Genomic DNA, 15,000 nt, shown 5'->3' on the forward strand with positions numbered 1-15,000 from the left:
ACGGGTTGCGTGTGTTCATGCTAAACAAGCCTGTAATAGACTGCTGGGCCGGCGCACGGGTGTGTGTGCACGGCCATGAGTCACGGTAGTGCCGTGGAACTCTTATTACTACCAGATGACTTTCCAAACCGCCTCAGCTCCTTTGCCACGGGCAACACCCCCTCCCACCCGATAAATGCTCCTCCAGCCCCCCTGCCCTCCATCCCTCACCTCCATCACTCGCTCCTTTGAAAAATGGCAGGAGGATGAAGAACAGTAGGAGTTGTTAGAGAGGAGAACCGGGGCAGTGGCGAGCAGACCATAGACCAACACTGTATGGGAAGGGAGGAAAAAGAGCAGGATTAAAAAAGAAAAGCCTAAAAAAATCATGAATGAAAACACTGTCCAGTCAAGGCACTCTCTGCGCTAAAGATGTCAGCTTATTTTTAAATGATCATATAAAAAAAATGTTTTACGTGACCCGCTTAATAGGTGCGGACACTTTTGGAGGTGGATCCAAAATAAGCGGTTGCCGGGGGCAACAGATCGGCTTAGCGCAGTGAGCTGAATGTCCGCTTGTGGTTGGCCAGCCTGCGCGGGGAGGCTGGGGCATCCTGAGCCCGTTGCATCTGTCAGTATGCAGCAGCCATCTGTCCCCCCGCCCGCCGACCCGCCCCACGGAATCAGACACTCCCCGGGACCACGGGGGAGACGCCTGGCTTCACTGTGCACACCACGCAAATCACCAGCCACGAGCCTTGCCTTGTTTGCTCTTCAATCAAGACTGTTTGTTTTCCTCTATAACCCAAGGATCCGCAGCATCAGCCGACAACCAACTGGTAGTGTGGTGCCAATATGGGTTTCCACTATTCGCTTTATGCAGATAAAATAGGGGAACTAAATGTGAAATGTTGGTGGTTTCGTAACTTTTTTTTTAATCTTACATTTCATCTGTTCTTGCAAGGTTTCCGTTCCGTTATGTACACAAAAGCGCGCGCGCGCGCGAGAGAGAGAGAGAGAGAGAGAGAGAGAGAAGGCCAATCCTGCCCTTCATAGCCAGTCAGACAAAGCCAGACACAGTAATAGCGCTTGTACATCGTGACGCCAACTCGCAATGACCTCCTCCATTTTGGAAGCCTAGGTACATTGGAAGGGAAGTTATGATGTTGGTTTTTGTTTTTTTCTAACACAATAATTAGTAATCAAGGGGGAGCCACATCTTACAGTCCCACAACCCTCTTGAGTCCTCTCAAAATGGTAGATTCTATCAGTTTATGCTACATATGGTGGATTCATAACAAAGGGGTTTTCACTGTTCAAAAACATGGTTTGTATTCTCAAAGTGTAAATAATACAAAATAACAGAATACTTCTTTAACTGAAATAAATGAAAGCAAACACAAATGAGTGAGTAGCTGGAAACAAGTAAGAAGGAAAGAGAAGAGAGAGAAAAGATGACAGAGAGAGGGGAGGGTTGATGAAGGAGAAACTTGAAGGAAGATTGTCAGGGGCAGTAGAGAGAAATAGAACGTTACGAGAGGAGCCAGTCGGGGGTCATTTATTATACATCAAACTCCTGCGTTCTCCACCTCCCCCCACCTACTTTCTCCGCACCCCACCTCCTCGCGCCTCTCATCTGGGACTCATTGTGCTATTTCACTCCTTCTCTCCACCAACCCCGCTTTCACATATTTGCTTCTGTTTTGTTATTGCTCATTCACTTTCAATGGTACACTTGAAGTCTTATGTTATTCGGCATACGTTCAGCCAATCTCCATGATCATTTCACGTCCTTCGTCATCCACCATTTTGAAAACCATGGAACGCATTCCTTTCTCTCTGACCTTTTGCTTATCTAAAGGGTACAACCCTCATTGACATGTGTTTGAATGCATGAATATGCACATAAATATAGATGTGCACAAGGCCACCTACCTTTTCGTTTGAACTACAGCACAAAAGGAATAAAGAATGTGTTTTTATGTGGCCTTTGGTGTTCTCATAACCAGAAGGCCTAATTTGATAACAGTCATGCATCATGCACAAAGGTGTCTGATTAGAGCAGGTCCATGTGTTCCTACAGATGGTTGTTTCAGTTACGTGAAAGAAAAGAGCGAGGGAGAGAAAGTGAGCGAGAGGAGGACAGCGTAAGAGTTGTTTACATGGGTCCTGTGTTAATCTGTCTCCTTAAACACCTGGGATCGTCACAGGCTGCAGTGGGGCAGCATGTGGGCAGCGTCACCTAGGAAACCCTATTGATGGGAGGACAAAGGTTTGACCAATTAGCCGTGAATTAATGCGCTCAACGTCATGACAGGAAAACTCAGGGCTCTGAACACGTCACAGGCACGGTAATGTAAACAGCTGAGTTTGGGATTTTATCTGGCTTTCAATCTTCCTTTATCTTTTATCGCATTATTCTGTCTTTTAACATCATCCGTCTGTGTTCATGACATGTTTGGTGTTAAATACTGGAAAGGGCCACATCATGAGATATGGGCTACAGATAAGTTCAACAAGACAAAATGATGGAGCTGTCTTGCTGAATAGCTCTAGCCACACTGATGTTACCTTAAAAAAGTATAATTTCAGTAGACAAAAAACCTTTATGTATTTGCTGATCATTTTTGGAATAAGGGTTAGAGTTGTGTGCATGCACAAATAACATTTACAAAACTATCTTCTGCCTTACTCAAAGTGACCGGCAATACACCACTGCACAAACACACGCACAGGCACACACCAAAGCCTTTTACTTACTGCATATGTTAAACATTTGTGTGAGGTTGTGGTGTGCCCACTAGTCATCCTCCATCTCTACCATCTGCTGAATGAGGGTGAAACCAGGCAGGGAGGAGGCCACAAGCAGATAAAACATGCTGGACTCAGGACTACCAGAGAGCTCTCCTGGTGCCTAACATCTGCACAATACTTTAGAATCACAAGTCACTTGCTCAGTAAACTACTTCAAAGCCAGTGTGTGCGCTGGTGTGTATTTGTGCAGGCTTGTATGCGGTGTGCAACTAAGGTATATATATGTTTGCCTGATGATTCTGCACGGTATGTGTCTAGTGCACATATTTGTGTGCTTGTGTTTATGTGCATCTGTTTGTTTGCATGTGTGTGTGTGTGTGTGTGTTTGCGTGCACTCACACATTATTAACGTATGTGCAAAAGGGAGGGTGTGTGAGTACATGTGTAAGTGTTTGAGGGCCCTGACAAACATCGGGGTCCCCACTCCGCCTGCTAAAGCTATTCATGGACTTCAGAACAGTGAGGGTTGATCTTAGTCTTAGCCTCATTAGTAGCAACAGAGAAAGGGACCACAATCTAGCATTTAACATAAAATCACTTCCAGATGTGTGGTGGTGTGTGATGTGTGTTTGCGTGACATACTACATTGTATGGACCGGAGCACACATCGTAAAGCACCCTATATAAAGCTGCAGTTGGGTTCTGTGGTTTGTTATTGTGTGTGTGTGTGTGTGTGTGTGTGTGTGTGTGTGTGTGTGTGTGTGTGTGTGTGTGTGTGTGTGTGTGTGTGTGTGTGTGTGTGTGTGTGTGTGTGTGTGTGTGTGTGTGTGTGTGTGTGTGTGTGTGTGTGTGTGTGTGTGCTTTAATCACCCTCATCAGGGTTGTGCTTTCTTCACAGATAGATCAAAGAGTTTAAGGAATAAATTGCAAACATACACAAAGTTGTAACCACACTAGTAAACATGCTACAGTGACAAGTACGGGTAGACGTACATTCTAATATAAAATATACAGAAAAGCGTACTCAAAGCAAAAACAATTCTTCAATATAAACACATTCACACTCTCACCTCCTATTTATTAATTGATTCATTCCTTGCTTAGATTCAAACACAGTTATATGTCGATGAGCATATTGCGTATATTTGTGTGCATGTTTGTGTGTGTCTGTGTATGTGTATTTGCATGTGTGTGTGTTGAGGGGGTTGAAATGAAAGAAAACAGCAGCTAATTACCATGTGGGACATATGGGGAGAGTGCGTTTCATTAAGAAGAGCCTGGTTTGCCTGCATAGCGTGGCCACTTTGTTCACCGTTACTTAGTGTCTGACGGAATCAGGACGGTGCACTGGATATTCTTGAGATAGATGGGGCTAAATGGATCCTTGGGGGGGCTTATAAACCCCCTCCCATGTTATTTTGGCCCCTAGGGCACTTTGACTAGCCACCTCTGTCTCAGGCATACAACTCAATGATGAAAAGCAAATGGCAAGTACTGAGGATAGAGCAAAACCAGGCTCTACTTTTGCTTTCTGACTGGTGCCCTATGTCACCCCATTTCTCTTGAGCTTTACCGAAATGACTGATGTGTAAATCCTGTAAAAGTCAAGGTTCAGCACTCGCGTATTGATTCATCCTGTAGTCATTGAGTCATGGTGTTAAGGAGCAGTGAGTGACGTGTGGTAAGAATGAGTGTATGTGTTTGTGTCTTTGTGTTTCTGTGTGTCTATGCCCTCTGGATTACGTGGATAACCACACTCCACCGTCACTGACCTTGAATTGTTTTCAATGACACAGCAGTCTTTTTATGAGTTCGAGGTGTTTATCCAGGAGAAGCTGGCGTTAGCATATTTATATTTATTGTGTCATTTTTTGAATAAAGCTTGTTCAAAAACATATGTTTTTACTAAACACTACTAGGCCCACTGCCTTGTCTGCAAACTGTGATCATTTAAGTTTTATCTTTAAATATAATTGTAATAATAATAATAAAAAATTCCCTCCTCTCTCCCTCTCTCTTATCCCAGGTGAGCCTGAGTTCAAGTACATCGGCAACATGCACGGCAACGAGGCAGTGGGCAGGGAGCTGATCATCTACCTGGCCCAGTACCTGTGCAACCAGTACCAGCAGGACAACGAGACCATCATCGACCTGGTCCACAACACGCGCATCCATCTCATGCCCTCCATGAACCCTGACGGCTTTGAGAAGGCTGCCTCGCAGGTACGCTCCAGACGGGATCTCCGTGTGGATTTGTCACACCGTCGTAGCTGGGGATGAGATTTCCCTCACACCCCCCCCCCCCCCGCTTCATTTCTAGACTTGTGTCTAACAAGGTCATCGCATTACGTTTGCAATCCTGGAATACTATCTGCAAGAAAGAAAAATGTGTCAACGTTTACGAGCTTGTATTACAATCAATGAATTTATGCACGGCTCCACTAAACATGAGGCCGTCCCATCTCCTCCTCCTCCTCCTCCTCTTCCCACGTCTTCTCTTTCCTCACCTCTCCTCCAATTGCCACCCATCCCCTCCTCTCCTTTCCTCTCCTCCCTCTCACTCTCTCCTCTCTTCACTACACTTCCACTCCCCTTCCCTCTCTCTCTCTCCCTCTCCTCTCTCTCTCTCCCTCACTCTTTCCTTCTCCTCTCCTCTCCTCTCCCCCCTCCTTCTCCTCTCCTCTCCTCTCTCCTCACCTTGTTCCCTATATCGCCCACTCTCTCTCTCTCCTGCTCCGCCGCAGTCCGGAGAGATCAGGGACTGGTTTGTAGGCCGCAGCAACGCCCAGGGCGTGGACCTGAACCGTAACTTCCCCGACCTGGACCGCATCATCTACATCAACGAGAGGGAGGGCGGAGCCAACAACCATCTGCTGCAGAACATGAAGAAGGCTGTGGACGAGAACACCAAGGTGGATGCCAACACACATACACACACACACACACACACACACATGCATGCACAGACACCAACACATGCTTATTCACATACATGAATCACATAACGTTAACAAACATACACATGCAAGCACATACAAATCGACATACACATGCATGCACAAAAAAAGCACAAAATGAAATAGATGTGTGAAGTCTTCAGGCTACCACCATATGTTTTTCTTAGCTAGCTTGTAAAAGTCAATTATGTGCTTGATGACAAACCTAAGTAAGGCTCCACTCCAGCTTTCTTGTTGACTCATTTAAGTATGGTTCAACCTCCAACTGGCTTTTTTACTAACCTAAGTAAGGCTCCACTGTAGCTGGCTTGTTGACTAACTTAAGTGCTGCACCACTGTAGCTGGCTTGTATAACTTAAGTAGGGCTCAGCTCTAGCTGGCTTGTATAACTTAAGTAGGGCTCAGCTCTAGCTGGCTTGTAATGGACGTTTTTATTGGAAGACTTTATTATTTGTAACCCACAGGAGTTGATTCACATAAATTGTCACAATTGTAAAAAATATATCCAGACTCAATTTCAGAACTTTCTACTCTCTTTTGGGTTAAGCCCCCAATGATTTTATCGGCCGAAAAAAACGATGCCTAACTATCATTATCAATAACTTATTTAAAATTGCTGTATTGTGCACCATCTACATGTGCACACAGAGCATTGTCCAATAGTAGGCGATGATAAGAAGACACCACTGGTGTGTAGCAGTCTCTGCTGTATATTATATTTAAGCAATAGATCCCGCCAGGCTGTGGTATGTGCTCATTATACCACTGTTAAGGGGCGTTGTCCGGCCCCGACGCGCAGCGGAGGGCCGGCGACCCCCTTCACAGTGGTATAATGAGCACATGCCACTGACTGAAGTGATCTATTGCTTTTATACAACGGTTACTATTATGGCAAAACGAAAGTCATAGACACACTACATTTAAAAAGAAACCAAGAAAGTCAAAGTAGCCGTTTTATTAAAGAATACAAAAAAGTAGTCCCTCCTGGCTGCCTTCAAAATGCACGACGGTCGCTATGCAACACACTTTAGCGTCCCTCCGAGAGAAGGCTCGGCTAGAGCGGTTCGCCGGCAATTTATCCTATGGAGCAGTTCACTCGCCGTGTGCCTAAGCTTTCGTTAGTCTCTCCATCGCCTTGCTCACTCCCGGAGTAACAACATTTACACCCTCTCCATCATCCAACATATGTTTTACTTTGTAACTGTTTCTACTTCCAGGCGCGGAGTGATATGGAAACTTTCATAAAATGATCGGGCGTCATAGCAGTTATGTATACGCTCATTATACAACGGTTAGGAACCAATCAGATCGCTGGATTTTAGGCCCCCCGTTGTATGACATGCAATAACAGACTACTTGCACAATGAAGTGTCTCTGCAGTAATGGCTGAACCTCTGTGCAGATGAATATGATTACCCTCAACCAATTAGCTTTCTTTTGGCCTCAAATGAACGGCAAACGTGTTAGCAATGCTCACATTAGGAAAAGGGAAGGAAGATAAAAATGTTTGGATAGCCAAATCCTAATCCTCCTTTAGAGTGAGGGTGGAGTGCAGGAGTCAACCATGACAACCAAGGGATCTGCATAAAACTTGTTTGAATGGGAGGTTAGATCTTTCAAATTAAAACATATATTCTATGATATCGACTAGTTATTACAGCAGCTACTACCAAGGCAAAACATTTATATTATGACCCAGGAAAAACTTTCACATGATGGCCCAGGACAAATTTTAATAAGATGGCCCAGGACAATGGTTTATATGATGGCCCAGGACTATGGAAGTTATTATTCAACCTCTAGAGGGCGTAAACCACATAAATTACCATCATATACTGTATATAGTAATAGTTGGGAAGACAATAGGTTCTCACATATTACACTGCTCTCACTTTGCTAGCAGCATTTTATTTAAAATCTTAAATAAAATGCACTTACATTTTAGCTGTGGTTTACAATGTACAAAAGCCTTCAAGATCTAGAAATGCGTATTGACTGATTCTGTATGCTATTCACATTGAACAGACCTTTTATTTTACACAGCAGCAGGGGTACTGGTACATTGGACAAAACTCAACGAGATCCACAAATGCTTACATAGATAAGTTAACTCCTAAAATTATGTTTTTAAAGTGTGCGTGGATATATATATATTTTTACAAGACACAACTTAGAGATGCGTATCTGTGTTCCGTGAATTAGCCCCGTGGATCTAAGTTTTAGAAGCACAAGTACCACAATGTGTGAATCGGGGTACACACAGTGTGAATCGTCGTCTGTGAAAAACGTCCACAGCTTGCTGTCTAACTTAAGGCTCACCCTCCAGCTGGCTCCAGAGACCAAGGCGGTGATTCACTGGATCATGGACATCCCCTTCGTTCTGTCAGCTAACCTGCATGGGGGAGACGTGGTGGCCAACTACCCCTACGACGAGACCCGCACCGGTAACCACACACTCACACATGCGCATGCACGCAAGGACACTCCTACACTCACACACACACACACACACACACACAGACACATCGACACAAATAAAAACACACACAAACACACACACACACAAACACACACACACACACACACTTGCAAGCACATGCACACAAGCACACACACACAATTATGCTCTCTCACACACACAACCACATGCACACACACACACACACACACACACACACACACACACACACACACACACACACACACACACACACACACACACACACACAAACTTGCAAGCACATGGACACAAGCACACACACACTCACACACAATTATGCTCTCTCACACACAGAAACACACACACACAGAAACACACACACACACACACACACACACACACACACACACACACACACACACACACACACAAACATACACACTTGCAAGCACATGCACAAAAGCACACACACACAATTATGCTCTCTCACACACACAACCACATGCACACACACACACAAACACGGACACAAACACACAAACAAACACACACACACAGACACAAAAACACTCTCTGTCCCGTTCTCTCTCTCTCTCTCTTTCTCTCTCTCTCTCTCTCTCTCTCTCTCTCTCTCACAAAAAACACACAAAAAACACACTCACTTGTTCGCACAGGCGCACATATGCTCACACACTCAGGCGCACATATGCTCATATGCTCATGCACACCCACACCCACACACATGGATGCACTCATGTGGTCTACCACTCAATATCCCTCCATATAAATTGGTTTGGCTCCCTGTTTTCCCTCCCCTCGATGTATCCTGGAAGTAGAGAGAACACTCCCCATAATAGGCTTTCCACCGCTTATGAACCAACAGAAACACATGTTGTTGTTGTGCTTGTGTTGTATTCCCAGCTTCAACAGAAGCTAGTGTGTTGTGTAACTTCCACCCATACTGATCAATTCAGACAATGCCGTCTCCTTATCCATCTGCCTGCTCTGCTCCCCCCCCCCCCCCCCCCCTTTAAGACTCCGCCCATGAGTACAGTGCCAGCCCTGACGATGTGGTGTTCAAGTCCCTGGCCCGGGCCTACTCTATGTACAACCCGGTCATGTCGGACCCCCACCGCGCACCCTGCCGCAAGACCGACGACGACACCAGCTTCACCGACGGCATCACAAACGGCGGGGCCTGGTACAGCGTTCCTGGGGGTAGGTGGAGCCAAGGGGTGGGCGGAGCCATGGGGTGGGCGGAGCCAAGGGATGGGAGGAGCCAATGGGTGGGTGGAGCCAAGGGTTGGTTGGAGCCGCCCGGGATTCCATTTTATAACGCAAACCTTTAGTGACCCTGCTTGAGCTACAAATCCTGAGGCAAATGGTCCTAATATGCAAACCATGGCTATAAAGAAGCTCTTCTGTCGTTCGAAACCTATTCAATGATGTTTAACTTTAAAAATGCCCCATCAATTATTTATGGCGCGAGTCAGTTGAACAAAAATCAGCCTATAAGAGGGAGAGACCTGAGAGAGACATGTGGTTCTCAAACGCCTGTCTTTCACAGAAGTTGATTGGTCTTCCTCACTATGTTGTACTCATCTCGTCATCCTGTGCCATCGACTGACCCTTCATGGTTCTGTGTTGCTCTTGCTCCAGGCATGCAGGATTTCAACTACCTGAGCAGCAACTGCTTTGAGATCACTCTAGAGCTCAGCTGTGATAAGTTCCCCAGCGAGGACGCGCTCAAGACCTACTGGGAACAGAACCGCAACTCGCTGGTCAGCTATATTGAACAGGTAGCTCATTTCAACTACAACATATATGAGTATTTGTACATATATATTACGGCTGACAGAGTGGGCCAAAAATGTTAACCATATTTGAATATCTATATTTGCACATTGTCCATAAGAGGGCACACCGATACGAGAGAAATTAGGGAAATATGGAACACTTATCTTTTCCCGAACATAAAACGGGATATAATAATCAAACCATTGGGAACCTGCAGGACGATGTAACATCCAAGACGTTTTACCCTGAGGGAGGATTTAAAAAGGAAAAAGTTTCGACTGACAGGCCTTAGGCCTTAAGGCGTTTTAACTATAACTGGTCAGATCCACAGTTTTTTCGATCGACCTGTCATTTTGACTCTGTGTGTGTGTGTGTGTATGTGTGTGTGTGTGTGTGTGTGTGTGTGTGTGTGTATGTGTGTGTGTGTGTGTGTGTGTGTGTGCGTGCGTGGTGTGTGCGCGTGCGTGCGTGCGTGTCTGTGTGTGTGTGTGTGTGTGTGTGTGTGTGCGTGCGTGCGTGCGTGACGTGCGTGCGTGCGTGCGTGCGTGCGTGCGTGCGTGCGTGCGTGTGCGTGCGCGTGCGTGTGCGTGTGCGCGTGCGCGTGCGCGTGTGCGTGTGTGTGTGTGTGTAGGTGCACCGCGGAGTAAAGGGCTTCGTGCGGGACCTCCAGGGTAACCCCATTTCCAACGCCTCCATCTCCGTGGAAGGCATTAACCATGACCTCACCACAGGTAAACACTCTTCTATTGGACCGCCTCTACTACCAGGGTCCAGGTAGATAGGGGAATCACAGTGGCACAGAGGATTTTGATGAATGTATATAAACAGTTAGAAATGTGAAAGAGGAAATATTTAAGATAACCAATAAAAACCTGTCTTTATGCTGTCCACCAGCGCTTTGAAGTATATTTTATTATAATGAACCCATCCTTCATGCATCATTACGAACACGCCTCATGCCAATCTGAGAACTCTGCTGCAGTTGCATGCGTTTGGCCACACTTTTTAAATGAGGCCACAATTAGGAAAGGCACTTATCAGTTAGACAGGCGACAGCTTTATATATTGTGTAAACTGAAAACTTCAGTTACATTTGAAAGGAACATAACGCCAGCGTGATTATTTAACACTCGCACTAAAGTCATGGAATTTGTTGAACCAATATAAAGCATTGTGCTTAGCCAATTGAATTATGTTGCATGGATATTAGACTAAACAGTCTATAAAAACATTGTCTTCTTAAGACAAAATTCTCTCCATCTCTCTGAAGCATTTAGAAAGACTTTTTCAGGTTGGTATGACAAAGGTAAAATTTATTTGGTAATTGTCACACTCAATCACAGTCACAGTGGCAAATAAAGTATACACTATATGCTTACAATGATACAATTGCGAGAGGTTTTAGTGCCATCTAGTGGATATCCAAAGTCTTACAATAGAGGCAAACCTATTTATTATAGCTATCTAGTGAATTCAGATAAATCATTAAGAAGCAGACAGAGAGCTTGGAGGCCTTCAGGTAGACTGCAGACATTGTGGTTCCCACACATAACATTTCAGTTGAGAATACAACACTTTATAATGAGACCATCCAACACAAACCTTTCCATTCTAACCACTGTCCAGATTGCATGATGGACGCAATGCTTTCAACTAAATCTAGTTGTTGACCCATGGTGGTCGCATGGAGCCTTACTGTTTCTGAATGCTCTGCTGACGGGTTGGCGTGTGATTCCCAGCTAACGACGGAGACTACTGGCGTCTGCTGGCCCCCGGGAACTACAAGGTAGCAGCATCTGCTCCAGGCTACCTGACCGTCATCAAGAAGGTGGCCGTCGCCTTCAGCCCAGCCACCAGGGTAAGACTCAGACATATGCAGCAACAATTTGCTGAGGTACATTAAGGGGACAGTGAACCCCGATTATTCATCTGGAACCGCTCCCATGATTTAAAAATAAAAGGTGCCGACCAAAGTGCCTTTGGAAACCATTGGATAAAACGACAACCAATCAGAGCAATGAAATATGTGCCAAAGAACTTTATTGAGATACAATAATATGTATATTTTACCAATCCATTAAAAAAAACAAAAGCTAATCAATAGTATTGAAATGCTAAATTTCCTGTCTAGGATTGAGGTCAACCATTTTATGTCTTCATCAAATTTCCTTTCTCTCTCTCTCTCTCTCTCTCTCTCTCTCTCTCTCTCCCTCTCTCTCTCCCTCTCTCTCTCCCTCTCTCTCCCTCTCTCTCTCTCTCTCTCTCTCTCTCCCTCTCTCTCCCTCTCCCTCTCCCTCTCCCTCCCTCTCTCTCTCTCTCTCTCTCTCTCTCTCTCTCTCCCTCTCTCTCTCCCTCTCTCTCTCCCTCTCTCTCCCTCTCTCTCTCTCTCTCTCTCTCTCCCTCTCTCTCTCCCTCTCCCTCCCTCTCTCTCTCTCTCTCTCTCTCTCTCTCTCTCCTCTCCCTCTCCCTCCCTCTCTCTCTCTCTCTCTCTCTGTCTCTCTCTCTCTCTCCCTCTCCCTCTCCCTCCCTCTCTCTCTCTCTCTCTCTCTCTCTCTCTCTCTCTCTCTCTCTCTCTCTCTCTCTCTCTCTCTCTCTCTCTCTCTCTCTCTCCCTCTCTCTCTCTCTCTCTCTCTCTCTCTCTCTGTCCCTCCCTCTGTCCCTCCATGTATCTCTCTACCTCCCTCTCTCCCCCCCTGTCCCTCTCTTCCAGGTGGACTTTGAGCTCGAGTCCCTGGTGGAGAGGAAGGAGGAGGAGAAGGAGGAGCTGATGGACTGGTGGAAGATGATGTCCGAGACGCTGAACTTCTAAACACCACCACCAGATCTGGGACCATTCATAAATCAATGTGATATATTTAAAACATTACATGTGCCCCCCCACTGTAAAGAAAATATTGTCTTGGATCGTTTTGGTTCATTCGGTTCTCTTTTCAAATGGTTATTTTTTTGGTTGAATTTATAATTGTTTCGTCGTAAAAACTTTGCCTCGCCCACTCTCGCCGTAGATGCGACGGATGTCCTACCGACACGCACACGCACACGCACACGCACGCACGCATAAGTTCATGCACAAGCGTGTTACTCCACAGACACGCACACTCCAGCACACACAGTGACACATGCAAACAAGAACCGGTAAACAGGAAAACACAAGCATTCAAACACTGACGGGCATGGGAGGACGTTTCCTGAAGGGGGGGGCTTTGTGCGGGCGAGTACATTGTTAATTAATTGTGTGATTCATGGTACATGATGTGTTCTCAAGGTGTTCCCAACAACACCCTTCACTCTTTATTTTGCTGGGGACTAATATAAGTATGGATGTAACAGACAGAGTTGGCTCAACCACCGCTGTCCAGTAATTGATGTTTTTTCCTAAAGGTTTCATTATTCCAAGCTTTACACGCCCACACACACACACACACATGGCCAGGCACACACAAAAAAAGAAAACACAAGCAAATGCACACACACACACGCCTGCACAAGCACAAATACACATACCCAATTCCAAAATAGTCAGAACCATAAGAATCTCTCTTTCTTCCTCATAATCTTGCTCTTATACCTGTGTACTCCAGTGATTTGTAAAGGAAATGTTAAGCTCTGGTACTGAGATTGTCAGTGAGGTTACAACTCATAAAATCACTGTTAACAAACAAAGAGCTTAATTGTCATGTACCTGCTTGGTGTCGAGGATTGTGTGTGTTTGTTATTTTTCATTGAATGCAAAACAGCTTTGATTTAAGTGGTAACATGAGTTATATATATATATATATATATATATATATATATATACACTGTATTTATGGATTAGGTATATCTACATGTTTGTTTTTTTAAGCTTAAATAATTACCAAAAGAAGGCCTATCAGCTATAATGAACCTGCTTAGTGGCAAAACTTCCCTCCAAAACGACTCCTTTGTTTTGCACTGTACAAGGAAAACTGTAGACACATAGGGGATTATTGAATAATGTTGGGGAGTCAACACCACAAATGATCTGGACTGAGGGTTCTCGGGATATGGATAAGCACAGAGGATTTTGATGAATGTATAGGTATATAAACAGTTAGAAATGTAAAAGAGGAAATATTTAAGATAACCAATAAAAACCTGTCTTTATGCTGTCCACCAGCGCTTTGAAGTATGTTTTATAATGAACCCATCCTTCATGCATCATTACGAACACGCCTCATGCCAATCGGAGAACTCTGCTGCAGTTGCATGCGTTTGGCCACACTTTTTAAATGAGGCCACAATTAGGAAAGGCACTTATCAGTTCGACTGGCGACAGCTTTATATATTGTGTAAACTGAAAACTTCAGTTACATTTGAAATGAACATAACGCCAGCATGATTATTTAACACTCACACTAAAGTCATGGAATTTGTTGAACCAATATAAAGCATTGTGCTTTGCCAATTAAATTATGTTGCATGGATATTAGACTAAACAGTCTATAAAAACATTGTCTTCTTAAGACAAAATTCTCTCCATCTCTCTGAAGCATTTAGAAAGACTTTTTCAGGTTGGTATGACAAAGGTAAAAAATTATTTGGTAATTGTCACACTCAAAATTTCAGCCAGTGTCTCGCCATTTCCTCTGAGACAATTATCTCCGGGCCTCGCTGTAAATTATTGTTAATTAAAGTTTGTACAGAAAAAGGTACAAAATCTATAATATAACTAAATTTTTCCAGACACAAATACACAGACAGCAAGAGTGGCACTTTTACTATGCGGTTGAATCAGCTGTTTTAGCATTAGCTGCTAACTCTGCAGATCAATGGTTCCCTGGCCTATTACTCATACTGGCCCTATTAGCATCTTCTATTAGCATAACCTCATCGATGCCATCGATCACTCTGCTCCATAACCCAGGAATAGTTGAACAGGAGACACTGAACGGATTAAACAGGCCCCAAACAAGGAGTCCAGGGTAATTTAAATTGCCAAATGCCATTGTTCACACATTTTTGTAAACGATATCATGCATAGTAAGACAATATTTTGCGTTTTTAAAATAACCCCATAGCTGCATTTTAACTATTGGTTATGTTGACAGTCTG

The 15,000-nt window shown here is 44.5% G+C and overlaps 1 protein-coding gene across 1 annotated transcript; it reads left to right on the plus strand.

Moving 5' to 3' along the window:
- Positions 1–4,758: 4,758 nt before the first annotated feature.
- Positions 4,759–14,059, plus strand: cpe (carboxypeptidase E; the record flags this gene model as incomplete). The annotated part of the gene is made up of 8 exons (XM_060047684.1): positions 4,759–4,956; positions 5,478–5,645; positions 8,017–8,134; positions 9,166–9,348; positions 9,790–9,929; positions 10,559–10,658; positions 11,667–11,785; positions 12,638–14,059. Coding segments are annotated over 8 exons (1,125 nt in total), but the record flags the coding sequence as incomplete, so codon positions are not given.
- Between the last annotated feature and the right edge of the window lie 941 nt (positions 14,060–15,000).

Source organism: Gadus macrocephalus, chromosome 3, assembly GCF_031168955.1.
Source record: "Gadus macrocephalus chromosome 3, ASM3116895v1".
Taxonomy (NCBI): domain Eukaryota; kingdom Metazoa; phylum Chordata; class Actinopteri; order Gadiformes; family Gadidae; genus Gadus; species Gadus macrocephalus.